Source organism: Silene latifolia, chromosome 2 (assembly GCF_048544455.1).
Source record: "Silene latifolia isolate original U9 population chromosome 2, ASM4854445v1, whole genome shotgun sequence".
Lineage (NCBI taxonomy): Eukaryota > Viridiplantae > Streptophyta > Magnoliopsida > Caryophyllales > Caryophyllaceae > Silene > Silene latifolia.
Genome location: NC_133527.1, coordinates 169073402 through 169092099, shown reverse-complemented (window position 1 = coordinate 169092099; position 18698 = coordinate 169073402). Strand labels below are relative to the sequence as shown.

Genomic DNA, 18698 nt, shown 5'->3' with positions numbered 1-18698 from the left:
TTTTGCTTGATATATAAGATAATTTTTTTGTTTGAATAACAAAAGAAAGAAGAAGTTCAAATTTAGCTGACAAGATGACGTATCATATTAAAACAACCACTCGGCCAATTGCCCCAATGTATCATTTTGACTAATCTTAAAACATTTACTCGTATATTTTATAATAAAATTTGAAATAACTTACCCGTGCAAATTGCACGGATTTAAAACCAGTTTTCCTACCATCCTAACCATTTCTATGGTTTCTGTACTTTGAGGCATTGTTTAAAAAAAGCGATTTCCACTCATCCATCCTTTGAAATTCCACAATTACCCTCCATTAAAAAAATTACGGACCCCAAAAAACAAGGCAACAAGGGTTTTTCGGAGTTGTTTCATCTTCCCTCCCAAATTAATCACTTGTTTTGTGATAATTTGATTGATTAATGTATATTCTACTTTTCAATTGATATTGATTCCAGGTAAATCATTTGTTTTACTTGTATTCTATGTTCTATGATGTGTTGATGATATGCTGATTTTTATCTGCTGTTTTTAGCTGTCTTGCGATTAATTGTCTTTACTTAATTTGCAACTGCAATGCTATTGTTCCAATGTATTAGTTTGATGAATTTAGGTTATAATGTTTGAGCGAGGCGTAGAAAAATCAAACCCTGTTTGTTTTACTCCCCCGTCTCATTTTGTTTATCTTTGATTAAAATACCTCTCACGAATCAAAATTATACAAATGATTGGGACGGAGGGAGTACGGAGTACTTGGTATGATGTGGAATAAAATGCATTTTCTGAATTATTTTTTCTTGATTCAAATGTAAGAATTCTTTTCCTTTTCAATTCTTCAGCATAGTGATGTGTTGTAGTACTTATACTGTTATACGAAAATGTTCTCGCAAAATCAAACCCGAAGCCAACAATTTAGTCTCCTATATGGATTAAGTGTATTACATCATGTAGATATAAGTGGGAAGTCTCTTTTGGGTCTTCTCCGATCATCTCCTCTCACAAGCCGAGGAAATACAATATGGTGGCTAATTGCATTTGTTATCCATGTAAGCAAAATATAAGATACCCCCTCTGTCCCGGTCAATTGTTGTCCTTTGGTTTTGGCACAAAGACCAAGTAAAGAGGAGAGAGCCAATTATAAGATGATAAGCGGACCAAATTGAGTGTGAATGATCAAATTACTCATCAAATGCAATCCTAAAATAGAAAGGACAACAATTGACTGAGACACCCAAAAATGGAATAGGACAACAAATGACCGGGATAGAGGGAGTATTTTTTTTCTTATGTGAGAAGAGAAGGCAGGAGACAAGGCCCGAAAGGTAACGTCTTTAGTATTGCTCAGTACTCAATACACTTGTGAAGTCGATTAGAAACATTTGAATTTTGTATTTTTGGTCCCTTATATTGGTACTCTATAGTATCGAACTGGAATCCTGGATGGATTTGATGTAATTGAGTACACTTTTTGATAGTGATATGTAACTATGATATCCCTCCAATTTTCAGTTACTTAGTGTACCTGAGTTACAAATGGAAAGTGAAACCGGAAATGTTCAGCAGATTATGATGCTTCCTCCACCACCGAGAAAATTCAATGATAGAGAGGAGCTTATTGCTTATGTCCGTGATTTTGCTGTGAACCATGGTTATGTAGTGACCATCAAGAATTCTAAGCGAGAGAGTGATGTCACCCTTAGTTGTGATAGAGGAGGAACTACTCGTAAACGCAATATTGGTGAGCCTAAGCGGAAAAGAAAGGTGCCTTCACGACTTATCAACTGCCCTTTTGAGGTCGTTGGTAGAAAGGATGATGATGTTTGGGTACTTAGGATAAAGAATGGGAACCACAATCATGAACCTTTGAAGGATATGTCTGAGCATCCGTACAGTCGCCGTTTCAGTGAAGATGAAATGAGGCAAATTAAGGAAATGGTTGAAGCAGGCGCAAAGCCACGTGAGGTTTTGGAGACTCTTAAGAAAAGTAATCCGGAGATACAATCAACCACAAGGGATGTGTACAATCTCAAAACTAAAATCAGTCGAGGAAAATTTTCAGGTAGATTACTATTATTACGTTGTTAACACTAAGTAGTATTGTTTGTCATGTTGAGCGATTGAGTGTTATGTGCATGTTTCTGTGCCAACAAAAATGGTAGTGCCATGTATAATCTAATCCTTTTGATATATCGTCTCTTATTAAGTCATGCTTTTACTAATTTGCACGCAGGAGGAACAATAGGATTCTCAACTTGAATTTTTAGGATTATTTCCACTTTGGTGCCGGATATTTGGGAAAATTCCACTTAAGTTTCCTAAAGTTTCACTAATTCCATTTTGGTGATATGAGCTTTTAACTGTTTCTCACTTTGGTGTCCTAAAGGATATAATATCAACAAAATTTCGCCTGAATAACATATTCTACTCTCTAAGTATTATTAAGCAAAAATAAAGTGTTTTTTTTTTTTATTATGTTTCACTTCAGTGATTATTTTGCAATTTAGTTGAAAGCCATTATTAATTTAGATGAAGTTGGACTATGTTATGCCTTAGATCACCAAAATGATTTTTTTTTTCCAAACCTCATAAGACCAAGGTGGGAAATAGCCAAAAGTACTACCAAAGTCAAATTAGTAAAAGTCCTTGGCCACCAAAGTGAAATTTACTCAAACCTCAAAGCACCCAAATGGAAATATTTAGAAATTTTATTGTATCACTTGTGGACTAACTTTCTTTTTTATAGAGGGTCTTTGACATTTAGTGCATGTTCTCGCAGCATGTAAATTATAGTAGGAGTTTGGTGAAGTAAATTTTCCTTTAAACTTAATTTATTTTTTAGCCTATATTGTGACTTGTGAGTAACCTTTTATGCAACTTGTTTGGTGAAACGTCTATTTTTATTTCGCAGAAACAAGTTTTAAGTCTTGGAAGCCTTTCACAGGATCATCCAGCACTAGAATAAATCCGGTGAGGCTCTCTATCTATGCTCAGTTTGATAATATTAATTTAATAGAAAGTCTAAAGGTTAATAATGATTAGATATAGTTTTCCAAGGGAACTTCTGAAATGAAGAGATAAACTGTATGGTTTGTTCATTATATGAAATCTTTTCCTTGTTTGATTCAGATTTTTTCCGCCCTCTTTTCTTTCATATAAACTTGAAATTTAATTAGTTAGATGACAAGCAACTGTAAAATTGTTGGCACAACGTTTGGGGACCTCATAAAACATACTCGAACTCGAAGACAATAAGCTGAAGATTTGTCTTCCTATTTTCTACAAATTCTATTTCTCTACCAGTTTATTGTTGGAAACGGTCCGGTATAAGGTTTCAGGGAGTTTAACTTCATGTTCTAAAGTATTTATTCTAGAGGAAACAAGCTAAGTAAATGCAGTGGTAGACTTTCGCGGTGCACCGAGCGAATTCGGTAACCATGTGCTATTCTTTTGTTTTCTTGAAAAGTGCGCCCTTGTCAGGGTCAGTTGGGCTTAAATTCCACCGGGCACAGTCGGTGCTGAATATGCTTAATCCATTTTAATCTTCTTTGGGAAGTATATCAAATATTTCTTTGGCCTATGTGCAGCTAAAGGTATCTAATTTTATTGGTGGGAAGTTTGTGAACTCAGAGGGAAATGTCTTTGTCGATGTTGTCAATCCTGTGAGTATACATCTACCTGCTTCTCTTCTCTTTTTTCTTTTTATTAATTATAACTGATTTACATGTAATTTCAATCAGGCAACCCAAGAGGTAGTGTCACAAGTGCCATCAACTACATATGAAGAGTTCAAATCTGCTGTTTTTGCAGCCAAACAAGCTTGTCGCTCTTGGAGAAATACACCTTTTTCAGCTCGACAGCGTATAATTGTTAAACTCTCAGAACTCATCCGCCGAGATATAGTGAGGCTTAAAACTATATTGATGTCTAATAATGTCAGCAATAGCAATCCTTGCCTGAGTTTGAAGTTTGTTTGTAGGACAAACTTGCATTGGTTATTAGTACCGAACAGGGTGAGACAATAAAGAGAGCTCATTCAGGCATCCTCCATAGTTTGGGTAAGTATAATGTATGAAAATATCAGTATCACAGATAAATTATCGATTCTCATATTCTCGGAAATTTTATGTCTGATTGTAGAGGTGGTTGAACATGCTTGTGGGAACAGGGCTCTGCATATGGGTGAATGTGTTCCGAATGCTTCTACCGGGATAGACATGCACTCTATAAGGGAACCTCTGGGTGTCTGTGCAGGGATTTGCCAATTTAATTACCCTGCATTGGTGTCCTTGTGGGTATGGTTCAGTATTCACGAAACCAAATAAACTTTGACAGATGCATGTAGTTTATGTTCTGAATTTTGGAGCCAAAGGGCAAGGGGTCATTACTATTTGATTGTGAATTATATATAGTGAAGTAATAATCATTTAATGCAGCTCTCGATGCTATTTTGATCTTGGGTCATTTGGAAACATCCTTCTTGTGAAGTAATAATCATTTAATGCAGCCCCTACCCCGCAATTTGCAGGAGCCATTGAGGCATCATGATAATATTGTTGTTGTCAGTGTAAATGCTTCTTTCCATGTGAAAGAGGTAAATTTGCACCAATCAAATGTGTTTAGCACAGCTGTTCATCCTTTCATCAAGTGAGTCTTAAGAATCATATATTAAAATTAAAAGGCTTGTTCTTTAAAATCGAGTAGCTGAAAATGAACATGTTGACAGTTTACATTTGGTTTAGAAAATTTATGCTCCAGCATATGCAAATTTTCTACATATCAAGTTAGCACAAACATCTAGATTTTTACGTATCTGCCCAGTCTGTGATCTTGAGTTAGCAGACATCCTCTAACTTCCTCCCTCGCTTAAGCTTTAGTCACACAATTTTGGTTGCGTTTCTTGTTTACGTTTGATGCTTAAAAATTGTTCTCTCTGTTCGAAACTTGTTCCTTTCATGCTATGGATTGTCGGTAAATCCAATCCTACCATATGCATAGTTTACTGAGTATTTATGCATGTAAGGCTTCCAGGGTCTTCTCTGTGTTTGGGTGGTTTATCGTACTTTCTGTTTATGATGTGTTTGAACAAGAAACCTATTGCAATTGTTGAAACAAAGTAACTCACCTCTTTTGACCTTATTGTACTTCCTACATTTAATTTAAGAGCATGTTTGGCCAAGTTTTTAAAACATAGTTTTTGTTTTTCAAAAGTGATTTTCCAAAAACTCCTTTTCTAGAAATTGAGGCGTCTTTGGTTAAACTTATAATAAAAGTACTTTCGATAACTTTTTAATGTTTGGCCTAACTTGTTTAAAAAAGTCATTTTAACACTGTAAAATTTAATACATGTATAAAATAGAGTATCGCCTTTTATAGAATTATTAATATTATTATAAAAACACATTTTAATTACCAAATTCTTATTTAAGACGGGTGTATCCGTCTTAGGCATACTTTGGATTGGGTTGACCCGTTCTAATGGTAGGATAGTTGGGAAAATGGAATGTATGGGAAAATGTAAAAGATTTATCTTATATGCTCAAATGGTATGATAGTTGACCCGTTCTAATGTTAAGACGGATAAATAAATAAATATGGAGTATAAGAAATAGTAGCTTGTAATTTGGACACCTTCATATACTAATGGCCCAATGAGTGAATTCGTATAATTTAAATCAAAATCGTACTGTAGTATGAGATCATAAAACAGATTTTAGTGAGGAGGCTTGCTAGGATTTTGCAATAAGACGGTTAAAAGGAAATAAGAAGCAGAAGTAGAAACAGAATTAGCTATTTGCTGCTTCTATTTCTAGGGGTCAAATTTGATGTTGGGGCTTAAAAAAAGTAGTTTTAGTTTTTCTAAAAATTGGTGTTTGTCCTAGTTTGTGTTTATGTAGTGAAAAAACACTTTTAAAAGTGTGGCCAAACACATACTAAATGCTTAAAAGTTCTTTATCTTAACACCCATTATCTTCCTGTCATCGTGCATTGATTTGATTATTTATATGTTTTCATGCACAAGGCACACATATACATGCATGTAGATATTGGTACAGACACCAGTCTGCATAATTTCTGAATCTTGCTAAAAATCTCATATGACCTGTGCAGATGTTTCCTATTTCCATCATATGTGGCAATACATTTGTTCTAAGGCCATCAGAAAAACATCCAGGTGAGATTTTGTGTACTCTATAGGAGACAATGATTTGAGGTTGTATCATATCTTGTATGTGCAATGGGTTCGAAATGTTGATTTCAAATATGTTTATTAGTGGAGTGGTGGTCTTGCAACATGACTATCATGTGGTCCCCTTGACGAATACCTTTGATTATATGAATACAATTTTTTATTTGATAGTAATTTTGGATCTGAAGAGTCTATTAGAAAGTTTGAATCTAATGTTATTTACTGATTTACGCAGTTGTCTTTGCGTCACCTAAATCGTGAAAAGTTCGGGAATCACTCTTGAGGGATATACTGGAACTGGAATATTTTTGGATGAATACAATTCCGTTAACTTGCATTAATTTGCAACTTGGCTATTTAAGACTTAACTTTGATTATCTTTCTGTTTTTGCGTTTGCTGGACTTTCAAGTTCTGTATATGAAGACTTACCGTATTTTACCCCCCCTCCCATCCTACCCCACCTTCCTTAAAAGTTCTTGGGGTTATGTTTTGAGAAGTGCTCTATTGAAGGAGAAGTGTATCGAGCGTCTTAAGTGACCAGGGTAATATTGTAGTTGAATGAGGCTATTCATTATCCAGTAATCAATGTAGAAGAATAGAGGTTAGTAGAAGATTTTTAACATTGTATCCATTTAAACGATGACGCAAAGGGCCCGCTGAAGTTTCTGAAGTTGTTTAATGATTTTGTAGAGGAGTTTAGTAATGAAGAGGGTATAGCTAGACTTTGCTTAATTTTATTATCTGTTGTAGCTGAACTGAGTATTGGGGCATGAGACGTGAATATAGTGCATTTGTGGTAATGCTGAAGATGATAGTGAGGATGTATATCGTTTGCTGTTCATATTTTCCAAGGAGGGATAAATGAAGGAAAAATAAAATTTTGGGTTGCCATTGCCATCGAGTCAATGTACTTCTGTTTTACTGGAGCAAATATGAGGGATGAAGTTAGCGATAAGTGTCTTGAACTTAATGTCCTTGCATCTTTGATTTGTCGCTCCTGTTTAATATTTCTCGTCATTGTGCTATCCCAGGCGCTTCATTGAAGCTTGTAGAACTGGCTGTGGAAGCAGGCTTACCTGATGGCGTGTTAAATATTGTTCATGGAGGCAATGTAAGCTGTCTTTTATTTGTTACGTGTTTTTTTCTTAGACCTATGGCCAATGTTACTTCAACTCTTCAATTTTGGGACAGTAGCTGTTTCGACACGACACGATATGGATATCGGTACCCGACACTTCTACGAGAGCTAAACTAGGCGTGGCTCGCACCACAAAAGTAGAGGAAGAGAGGTTATAAAGCAATTTGTACTATACTTCTTTCCATTATACTAGGACAAAATTGAAATATCTCAAGTTGGAAGGATTTTTTGCTTTTGAGATGTGTCCCTACACCCGTCTCCTCATTTTAGGATAGGGTTCTTGTGTCTAAAAATTTGTCATTCAGAGTTTGGCACTTGGATGTGTCCAACATTTGTACCCAAGTCATGGTAACATAGCCTATGGGAAGGTACTAGAATTGCACAGATGCTTGTTTTTAGCAGTCTCATGCTCTCTACCTTCCTTTCTTGTTTCTCTGGATGTCAAATGCTTCTAGTTCCATTTTTAATTTCAGTGAAATTTTGTTGTGAGTAGGAAATTGTTGATTATATATGTGGCGATGATGACATAAAAGCCATATCATTTGTTGGTTGCCATACGGTAAGCTTCCGCCCTTCTATATAATTAATATGGATTATCATGATTTATGTTCACCTTTAATTATTTTTGTCACAGACTGCTATGCGTATTTATGCTCAAGCCGCTGCCAGAGGTAAACGTATTGAGGTAACTGCTTTCCCAGATTTATACATCATTTAAAGGGTCAGTAATATGTATAACATTAGGTGTATATCAAATATTTGTACTGTGAAAGTAACATAGAGATGTATTGTTCATCAAGGCTCCAAAGACGCAGCCTCTCAATGCTTGGGTATTACAGGGTCATCCCTACTTATTTGGGAGTGAGTTTCGAGGCATTAGGGTAACATAAGTGCTAATGGTGTGTACTGCAATGTATCAGCTGTACTTTTCTTGTTTAAATCATTTGAAATTTTAGCTTCCATCTTAACCTTTGCCACTGTTTGTAAATCGGTCGACTCACTTTTTTTTTCCTGCTTTTCTCTTCTGTCTTCATGTTCTTATTGTCCTAAAATTTGTTTGTTCTGTGCTCTCTATAGAAAGTCTTCCGTAGCTTTCTATTACTCCTATATATTCTAATTCGTCGTGATGATGCTAAAAAATGCAAATTCTTAACCTACCAAATTCTGGGAGGTGATTTGCTTGTGAAAGTTTGAAGCTGCACCTCCAAATCTGCCAGGTCCTTATCTGGAAGACTTGCACTCAGGATCTGATAGTCTAAATTTTTGCCTCTTATGATAGACGCCTAGTCGCCTACAAGTTTTGCTGCACCCACCTTTTTTTTTTTTTTATAATGTAGGTTTTTTGTTGTTTGCTATAGTGAGGTAGAGTTCTTGTAAAAACGTATGTGTATTTTGATATGATCTTTTCTTCATCTTTTCTGTTTCAGTAAATATGCTCCATTATGAGGGAAAAATCATTACCTGTCGGTTTATCTGCTGTTTTTATCTTTCAATAGGTTAATATCAGATCTAAAAATCAGGCTGTTGTGATGCCTGACGCATGTATGGACACTACACTTGATGCTTTGGTTGCTGCTGGCTTTGGTTCTGCGGGTGATCCATGCATGTCACTCTGCTCAGTGATTTTTGTTGGATGCTCTTCCTCATGGTATACTCACCTAGTTACCTTAGCCTTTTTTTTCCTAGTCATTCTATGTGCGCCCCTGTTTTTCCGGCTTATTCTGGCTGGTGTTGGCTGGTATTCTTCAATTGTTCTAAGCGTTAAAATAGTAAAAACATTGACAGACCTATAGATATGTTGCTACTTGCTAATATGAGTCATTCACTAATGCTATAGGAAGCAAGTTGTCTAAGCCTCTCTTTTAAGTGAAGTGGAAACTGTTAGATTTAACAGTAATATACTGAAAGACGCCAAGTCCAGTTTATATGAACTTGATCCATAAGGTGACACAGTACTTGCCTGAAACTTTCCAGGGTGGAGGAGCTCATTAAACGTGCCCGAGAGCTTAAAGTTTATGAAGGAACTGATGAAAGTGCAGACATGGGTCCAGTGATTAGTGAAGAGGTTGTAACTTATTAACTTTATAAATGGTTTTATGCAACCTCCCCTTCCCTGTGAAATTGTTCTATGTAGTTTCTGCTGTATAAGATGAAACTACTTACATTTTCCTTGAAATTTTGTTTAGAAATGTCATGTTTGGGTATTTGACTACTGTTAGACATTTTGTTGTTTGTATGCGCAGTGCTAATTGTTTCCTCTTGTTTTACCAGTATGTCATTTCTCTTTATTCAGAATCAATGTGCTTAAATGATACAGGTGAAGGCTAGGATATGCAGATCAGTGCAACATGCTGTTGAAGGTGGTGCTAGGCTTATACTTGACGGGAGAAATATTATGGTATTTGTCTATCTGAATTTCTGTACTATTTATTTTCACGTTGAGAGAATGGGTGGTAGTATTTTATTCGTCAAGATAAGCTATTTTATTCTAATAGATAATCCAAAAGGCTGTTGGAGTTTACAGATTTGTGTCTGCTGTGTGAATAATTTGTTTGTTACTCTTGAATTCTATTAGTATTTATTAAGGCAGCAAATGTACATGACTAGATTTAGAGCAAGAGTTTCTTCCGATAGTGTGTGAGTATATGTAGAATTAGCTATGCTATTTACTTTCATGTTGAGAGAATGGGTGGTAGAATTTTTTTCTTCCAGATAAGCTATTTTATTCTAATTGATAATCCGAAAGTTGGTCGGAGTTTACAGATTTGTGTCTGCTGTTTGAATAATTTGTTTGGTACTCCTGACTTCTATTAGTTTTATTAAGGCAGCAAATGTACTTGTTACTAGATTTAGACCAAGAGTTTCTTCCTATAGTTTGGGAGTATATATATATATGTAGAATTAGCTAGGTCAAAGCAACATGAAACTTTTATATTTGTCCTAGAGTCCATTTGAAAATAGTAATTTGGGTGAATACCTGTTGTTATGGGTTTATGAGTCGTAACACTGGCGTTGTGAAAATCTTAGCATGGTTTATGACATTTTGTCTTCCAGGACACATGGTTTCCTTTTTGCTTCCCCCCCCCCTGATTATTTCCACATTGGTGCCTTGAAGTTTGAGCAAATTCCGCTTTGATGCCTTGAGTATTCACTAGTTCCACTTTGGTGACCTTGTGTTTGGGGTATTTCTCACTTTGGTGACCTGAATCTTGAAGTTTTTCTCAATTTTGTGACTTAAGGTACAACATAGTTAAAGTTCGTCTATATTATATGTGGATAAATTTTGGGACTAAGGCTCTGTTGTTGTTGTTGTTGTTGTTCTTGTGGTGGTGGTGGTTGTATAATGTGCGGAAATAATTGGGTAAAAATACTTTAATAACGGAAGTTTGTTGATATTACCCTTTAGGGCTCGCTTGGAATGGGGTAATTATTACGGGAGCAATGGAGGCTAAAATAAGAAGAAATGGGAGGAGATTGGTGGCTGGCTAGTGGTGGTTGTGGAAGGTGGAAATAGGTGATGGGGGAGAAATTTTTACCTCCATATGGAGGTAATGCATTACTTAGGGGGGAGGTGGGTTACTATTACTCTCTTAATTGAGGGAATAATCCCTTTCTCACCTCCTCTTTCCACCTTCCACAACCACCACTAACCACCAATCTCCTCTCATTTTTTCCTATTTTAGTCCTCCATTACTTCCCTAATAATTACCCTCATTCCAAGCGAGCCCTTAGACATAGTATTAATTACAACCAATATCGCCTTAAATGCTGTTATAGCTGCCGAAACTTGACATCTCAGACGCGAACAGTGTCGCTTCTGATATCTTAAGCCATGCCTTAATGTTATCAAAGTGGGAAATATCCTCAAACCTGAGCGCACCAAAGTAGTATTAGTGAAACCTTAGGGCCTCAAAGTGCAAGTAGCTCAAACATCAGGGCACCAAAGTGGAATTTTTCCTACTCTTTCTTTTTGATTGATTTGTACTCCTAACACTCAAGCAGGATCTCCTTATTTTTTTTTAATAAAAGTATTTCGTCATGCCCCCTCCCCCCAACCTCGCAATTTGCGGGAGCCATTGAGGCGGCATTGGGGTAATGTTGTTGTGTTTCGTCATAAATTCATGGCTACTGCCTAAATTATGCTCCCAATCGTTATTTGTTTTTTCTGAATCTTGCTACAACTTTGTTTGCTGAAGGATTGTGATTGTCTGGACGTTCTCAGGTTCCAGGATATGAGAAGGGAAGTTTTGTCGGTCCAACTATCTTGAGTGGCATAACACCTAGCATGGAATGGTTTGAGGTGCTATTCTTCTCTTACCTTTTGTATTATATTTTTTCAACTGTGGTAACCAAAGCATTTTGAGGCGTGCGTTCACCCATGGACGGTTCGAAAGGATGATTCATGTCAGCCGACCCCAAATCATTTTGGGATTAAGGCTCTGATGTTGTTGTTGTTGTTGTTGGTAACCAAAGCATTTGTTTTTTTTCTCACCTCTACTTGATGATAAACCAGGAAGATCTTTTAGGCCCTCTGTTGCTGTGCACGCAGGTAATTTTATCTTGAAGCTCTTTACTTACGTTTTCTGTTTCTCTTCTGCAGTTCTGCTACATAATGTTATTGATGCTAATGTTTTCCTTACTGGCAATTTGACAGGTCAACAGTTTAGAAGAGGCCATAGCCACTCTCAACCAGCAAAAGTAGCTACCTTCTCCTTTTCAGCTTGAGTTCGCCCATGGTTTATCTATGAGAGTTCCAAAAAAAGAGAAAAAAATGTTTTTATAACGTGTGCCCTTGCGGCACACTTAAAAACGTATGTGAAGAAAGATGTACAAAATTTTGTCATGAGAAATTGGTGGTTAATGTATGCCTTGAAAAAAAGCGAATAAACAACATAAAAAAATGGGTTAGGTTTAAATATTGTGTAACTTGGTCCTATTTCACATTTTGGTTGGGTTAGAACCAGTTTGCATCAGCTCCTCTTTTTCTGTATCTTAGCTGAAGCTGCTACTGTTTCTCATTTAGGGCCAGGACTGGAGCATCTATATTTACAACATCAGGTTTTGCTGCAAAAAAGTTCCAGAATGAGGTTGAAGTTGGATTGGTATTTTCCTTGTCCTGTATTCCGATAAATGTTGTTTACTTGATTCCTCTCATAATGTCTATCTCACATGCTTATCTGGTCTTTGATCGGCTCAGGTTGGAGTTAATGTTCCTTTGTCTATTCCATTACCATTTTGCTCCACTGGGTTGTCGACTTCTTTTGTGGGCAATCTCAATTTTTATGGTTCGTTTCTCCCTCTCTCTGCCATCACCCAAGCATGAATCATGATTACGTATCCCATCCCATCCCCATTCTTGATGCATGATCAAATTCAATAACATATGCTTGGCAAAAAAATAATTGAACATAGGTTTGACCTGGCAAACAGGTCATTCGGCTTGGGTATGGGTCCTTTCGGGTGTATTATGCACTTCACGTCAGGTTATTTAGGGCTTAGGTCAGTTTCAGGTGTACTATTATTGTGACATTTAGGTTTATGGGATAGTTCTATCGGGTCATTTTAGGATCGATGGTTTTTGGTCAGGTGAATCGAGTCAGTTAGGTTATAGTAGGTCACTAGGTCGTGTTTATCGAGGATTTTGTTATTTGCTATGTAAGAAAATGTTTTAAGTGATTTCGAACAAGTCTTTTCTGGGGTTGGGAGGTCTTGGTGGGATTGTTTTGGGTATGGAATCACATTTGGGTTGTTCTGTTGGTATCTCCGGTCCGACCCAATTTTGAAAGGTCAAGATGGATTACTGTTTCCTTTCTTTAATGGTGTATTTCCTTCGAGGTTTCAACCCCCGCTCTGCTGCGTTCTTATACTATTCAGCTTTTCAGCTGAGATACAATGTTTTCTGGTAACTATCTCAAACTTGCAGGGAAAGCAGGTGTTCAATTTTACACACAGGTCAAACTAGTAGCGCAACAGTGGAGAGGTCTAACCAACAAAAGGATCTCATCCACTGGAACATTATCAATCCATCAGGCAGTTCCTATGTCCATTCGTTTGTCACCTGATTTATCAAGCGAGGAATCCTCCTCTTCAATGTCTGAATCATCAGACACAGAGGTGTCAGCATTCGTGAGCCAAGCACCTGACATCAATTTAAGCTTGCCTCAAACGTCGAAGAGGCCAAAGACTCTTCCTTCCACATCTCAGGGCACCAACGATGTACTTCAGTGTCCAGAGAGAGATAGTATACCCCTAATGGCCAGAACAAGTGAAGTTACTGAAATGGCAGCTCGCATCAGCTATTCCATGCCTCTGCCGACTCCACAAAATGGTGAGCTAGACTTGTAAGAGAGTAATCTTACATATCTATATTACTTTGACACTTCACTGAGCCTTCGTGTCACATGTCAGACACTACTCGCGGCCAACATGACACAGCACACATGTCCGGCACGCCAAAATCAGACATGACAGCGACACATCAGGATACTTGACAGATTTCCTCGTATTAAATCTCAACGTTGTCAAATAAGAGCAAGAAAAAGGGGCAACTACCTGGTTAAAATAAATACGAGATTAAATTTATTCTCTTTTTTTTGTTGCATGAAAGCATGACTAAATAATTTTCAAAATGTGTGGTTTCCGTGTCAAATAATTGGTCATGACACCGTGTCGGTGTCTTAAGTGACATAGTTACACATTAAAAGCAAGAGACAGACTTCCCATTGACCCAACAATTAAATCCATATTGTGCGAGAGTGTCTCATATAACTATTTGTGCTAGATGATGTTACTAACTCTATTTCACTAATTATTTATATACGTGCCCCCGCTAGATGACGGAACTCATTGTAGTTATCTTCCCACGACGAGTAGCCATATATTTTCAACAAGAGGTTGCACGCTTGCATTGTCACACGGAAATGAAGATGTGAGAACCTCATCACAACAGAGAGATTCTGATATTCATCTATTGCCCGAGAGGGCATCTATGTCAGCATCTCGAGGGGTCGATGGTTTTGCAATTCATTTTAGTGGGGAGAGAGAATTCATCCCAGTGATATCTCAAACTCAAGCTCAAGCTCAAGCTCATTGGAACGGGGATGTCATTCCTTCGTTGATGATGAATAATGGTTCTTCTGGGCAGAGTACATCGGAGAGGGCCTATATCCAGATGGCTTCTCAAAGGATGGAGAGTGTGTTCCAGTCTTTTGGGACTAATAAAGTTAATCCTGCAGCTGATACTCACAGAGACTAAATAGTGTCTTGTGACGAACACGTGGTGATGGTAGATGATAGATGGTAGACGGTAGACGGGTACTTCCTGCATTGATGTAGAGAAAGGTGTATGTTGTATCATTGTTTGTTAGTTGACCATTTGTATCCAACAGCACAAAATGTAAGATTGGATAACTGTATCTGAAATCAGAGATTCTAGGATTTATGTTGTAGTCTTCTTGAAGGTATTTGAAGATGGCAGATCTTAACCCTAGGTTGTATTATCTGAAGGTCATTATGACCTCGTTTCTCAACTCCGTTTCATACGCATCCTTCAAATCTTCAACTAGTGAATTGGAAATAATTTAGACGCGAGTGTTGCGAATATCTAAAACGGTCCTAAGGTGAAAGTGTAGCACATACTCTCTTAATCCTGGTTATTTTTTACGTTTTCTTCTTTGGGTGTCTCTTCATTTGTTTACGTTTCCGTTTTAGGTATTTAAAAGTTGTTTTTCTTCTCATGTGCATGTTGGATTTTCACTTTTTGCATCTCTCAAAACATAAATTTCTCCGTTTTTTGGTCTTGCTAAAAGCAAACGTAAAAAAATGACCGGATACGGAAAATATGCTTCGTAGTTGGTGTCATCACATGTAAAACCGTGGCCGTGTCCATTCAAGCTGTTAAATTTCGTTGCAGTGAGAGATTACTTACTACACAGAACAGGAGTGAAGGATGCAATGTGCATCCTCTATGGCTCTATCCTCTTCTTACACATCTCTGCTTGCATTTACACCAACAGCAGCTCATAACCATACAACATCAGTTTACCAACATCATCATAATAATACTGTAAAATCATTTCATGGTAAACATAAAATTAATAATAATGTGTTAATCAGCCAGGAAACTCCAATAATCCCTAAATTAATCACAAGTACTTCAAACCCATTTGTCAAACATTGCGTTAAACTGCGACAGTCTTCTTCTTATCGTCATTCTCATGGTTTTGTTCTCCTTGTTGGCTCTACCCTTATCAGGTTTCTTTTCTTTTTACTTCGTCCGTCTCAATTATTTGTTTACCTTTAATTAAAACCCAGGGAGTATTAAATTTCCTAATTTCTCCATATCTATGGTTTCTGGTACTGTGTAAGTAGAATACTGAGCTTTTGTGTTTGTATTTTGAAGTGGGAAATTGGGAATAATAACCTAACTTTGTTGAATTATGCATATCGTGAAATGGGTACTTATGTTCTTTTATTCAATTTCAGCTGATTTTGGTAAAAATAAAGTGTATGAAATTGTATGTTTGTCTATGAGATAACCCAACTGGGTTCATTATTTTATTCAATTTTGATGAATTTAGAGATTATGGGTGGAATCTAGGCATGATATTTGGATTTTGCTACAACTGTATATTGTCATCAATCATCATCCGTTAATTACTGTAATTCTATTTACTGCGATGCTTCACTTTGGTCGCGTGTTGCATGTCCTTGAAGTATGCGACACGACAGACATATCTTGATAACTTCGCTGTGAATAACCGTATCCTACTCTCCGACACTGTGTTGTGTGGGACACTTGCAGCCTAATCAGAGTAACATAGTTGTACTTCTGAGTTCTGACAACAGTTATACGAAAATTTAGGCGTTCTGCAGAAAATGTGTCAGATTTTATAGGTAAATGCATCAATCAACTAGCAAGAAAAAACATATATTACTCGTACTTCTTTAGTAAGCTGACATAGTGGTTTGATACTTTGGGAATTGTGATCTGTTCAGGGAGATACATGAATTTCATGTGTTGAAACAGGACCACCAAACGGCAATAGAATGTCTGATTCTGCTTGAAAATGCCGAGGTTCCTGAAGGGATAGATGAAATTCAAGTAGATAGGGTGTATGTGAGCTCTCTGGTGATGAAAAAGCTTTCTGGGGTTCAATCAACTGAGTCAATTGATGCAATAGCTCTTATGAGGATTCCTACCAGTTTTCTGAATTTGAATGACAATCAAACGAAGACGGACTGTGCAAGATGGTTTGGATCTGTATCCACCCATCGGATTCTACTCCTTGAAGGGATTCAGGTTTTACTTTAATGCTTATGTTCTTTGGTTTGTTTCAGAAGACTCGTTAAAAAGTTGTGTTCTGAAATCTGATATTTACTGGTGTGCAGGATCCAGGAAATCTCGGTACATTACTAAGATCAGCTTTAGCATTCAAATGGGTAAGAAAATTGCTTTCTACATCTACTAGTGGTACTTTAATTCGTCTGACAAGTCTCATGTGAGACCGTCTCTTTTGAGGACTTGTGCATGCTATAAGTCGATAACAGATTTGTGGAGAGTAGCAAAGGCATCTCTTTACGGTAAACTAAAGTTTGACAGATCTCTTTTATGAGTTACAGAATGGTGTATTCATGCTTCCTGGATGCTGCGACCCATTCAACGAAAAGGCAATTAGGGCAAGCAGAGGTGCACCCTTTCAGCTTCCTATTGTTTCCGGTAACTGGGATCATCTTGAAGCATTCAGGAATGATGTTGAAGCTAAGGTGATGGCAGGTCATCCCAACACCAGCAACGAGGCCAAACCCGTTCATTTGTTGTCCCAAGGGTTAGCAGATTCTTTGGCTGAGATGCCATTATGTTTAGTACTAGGCAGTGAGGGAAGTGGCCTTTCGGAGAAAGCCAGGCAGTTCAGTGAACTGGTAAGCATACCCATGGCAAGTAATTTCGAGTCCCTTAATGTTGCTGTGGCTGGTGGGATTTTTATGTTTGTGCTGCAATCCAAGAGTCCTGAAAACGCGTTAGTTGACGTAAGATGAGAATATATAATAGGTTTAACTTTGTTCATCAGTTTTTGCGTTTTGCTCATAGATATACTGAATTGGCTATGGAATGTGTTAGACAAACTTTGATACTCGATAGTCATATCTATTCATCATTTACTTATTGTCAGTTAATTCGTCTATCACAGTCTCAAACAAGTTTTGGCAAGAATGCATGCCAGAATCTAGCCCTAAAACTGTGTCGAAGGTTAAAAGTGTCTACTGTTGAAGATATTATTCACTCACACTCAAACTCTACATCCTACAAAGATGCAACAACTTAGCTATATTGGCACATGTTCTTTATCCTTTGTTTTAGTCAATACTAGTTTTCTTGCCCGTGCGTTGCACGGATATTAAAATAATGTGTGATAAATTTCATAATAAAATGGAATATCATGTCTACGATTTTATGTATGCCGCATGACCAACAAATAATTCCCGTTAACATGATACTGACATAAGAATAAAAGAGGGTTTGATATAAAATACCTTTTTTTAGGAAAATAAAGATAGTTTTTAGAATTTGTTCATTAATACCTGTTTGTTTATCAATTGGTCGAGAAAAACAATAATATCTACTCTGCAAATCAACTCAATGATGCAACAAATCTCCTTCTTTCGAATAACAACCATAATTTAATCATTACTGGATCGAATAACAAATCTCTATTTTTATTCCCTATTCACACACATGATCTAAAACAATCTCATCCCTTGAAAGATCGATCCTTGTCTCCGAAACTTAATTATCTCAAATTTATCCAACCAAGTGAAAAACTAAACTCCTACTTCTAGAAAAATCCATAATCCAATGGAAACTAACCCTTGCTCTCGACAATGTTGTTAGAATTAAGATTTTACTTTAATTTGGATTGATGGGGTCAAGATTAAGTTTATCAGTATGATTTTTTGAGGTTTCTTGTTATTATTCATGTTACCTATATGTTTTAATGCAAGCAATATTTTTACTGATAAATAACCTTAATTATTATCACTATCCTCGTTAAACTCATCACCCTCCACAAATGCACCCTCCCTCCACCCCACTAATTTACCCGCAAAATAAAACATCAGCCACTGTGATTAGTTCTTACTACTTGAAACAACCTCCAATCCACTACCACTATCACTACCTTTCTGCCACGTTTTACATTTAAGAATTCATAAATCACATTCAGCTCCATGAAACGCCAATCTTTACTCTAGATGATATGGATCGATCCTCGTCTCCCTTATCGAAGACAATTTATTTCTCCTTCAACAAAGAAAAATTTAAGAAGCAATTTTTCCTCTTATCTCTCTCCCTTTCTCTTTCTAGTGTTTTT

At 36.9% G+C, this 18698-nt stretch overlaps 2 protein-coding genes across 4 annotated transcripts; both read left to right on the top strand.

Moving 5' to 3' along the window:
- Positions 1-232: 232 nt before the first annotated feature.
- LOC141643336 (methylmalonate-semialdehyde dehydrogenase [acylating], mitochondrial-like) lies at positions 233-14930 on the top strand. 2 transcript variants are annotated; one of them, XM_074452459.1, is made up of 21 exons: positions 233-461; positions 1513-2062; positions 2912-2970; positions 3588-3662; positions 3741-3902; positions 3980-4058; positions 4141-4295; positions 6112-6175; positions 7223-7302; positions 7823-7888; positions 7964-8014; positions 8826-8977; positions 9304-9394; positions 9647-9727; positions 11552-11629; positions 11843-11878; positions 11984-12027; positions 12353-12431; positions 12527-12614; positions 13253-13657; positions 14163-14930. In XM_074452459.1, the coding sequence occupies exons 2-21, from the start codon at positions 1537-1539 to the stop codon at positions 14582-14584; spliced, it is 2793 nt and encodes a 930-aa protein (XP_074308560.1). In that variant the 5' UTR covers positions 233-461; positions 1513-1536; the 3' UTR covers positions 14585-14930. The 2 variants fall into 2 exon arrangements, with proteins under 2 accessions (XP_074308560.1, XP_074308561.1); XM_074452460.1 differs by having other exon boundaries at positions 13262-13657; positions 14163-14890.
- Positions 14931-15142: 212 nt separating this feature from the next.
- On the top strand, positions 15143-17509 carry LOC141643335 (uncharacterized). Of its 2 annotated transcripts, XM_074452458.1 has the most exons (5): positions 15143-15582; positions 16327-16630; positions 16720-16770; positions 16951-17008; positions 17039-17509. In XM_074452458.1, the coding sequence occupies exons 1-5, from the start codon at positions 15278-15280 to the stop codon at positions 17365-17367; spliced, it is 1047 nt and encodes a 348-aa protein (XP_074308559.1). In that variant the 5' UTR covers positions 15143-15277; the 3' UTR covers positions 17368-17509. The 2 variants fall into 2 exon arrangements, with proteins under 2 accessions (XP_074308559.1, XP_074308558.1); XM_074452457.1 differs by having other exon boundaries at positions 15153-15582; positions 16951-17509.
- Positions 17510-18698: the final 1189 nt, after the last annotated feature.

What these genes read in the sequence shown, in the direction of transcription:
- LOC141643335 (XM_074452457.1), top strand. Translation starts at nt 15,278, where the DNA reads ATGCAATGTGCATCCTCTATGGCTCTATCCTCTTCTTACACATCTCTG. An exon ending in GTTGGCTCTACCCTTATCAG is followed by an intron (nt 15,583 to 16,326) that starts GTTTCTTTTCTT and finishes TGATCTGTTCAG; the next exon opens with GGAGATACATGAATTTCATG. An exon ending in CAGCTTTAGCATTCAAATGG is followed by an intron (nt 16,771 to 16,950) that starts GTAAGAAAATTG and finishes TATGAGTTACAG; the next exon opens with AATGGTGTATTCATGCTTCC.
- LOC141643336 (XM_074452459.1), top strand. Translation starts at nt 1,537, where the DNA reads ATGGAAAGTGAAACCGGAAATGTTCAGCAGATTATGATGCTTCCTCCA. An exon ending in CTAGCATGGAATGGTTTGAG is followed by an intron (nt 11,630 to 11,842) that starts GTGCTATTCTTC and finishes ATGATAAACCAG; the next exon opens with GAAGATCTTTTAGGCCCTCT. An exon ending in ATGAGGTTGAAGTTGGATTG is followed by an intron (nt 12,432 to 12,526) that starts GTATTTTCCTTG and finishes TGATCGGCTCAG; the next exon opens with GTTGGAGTTAATGTTCCTTT.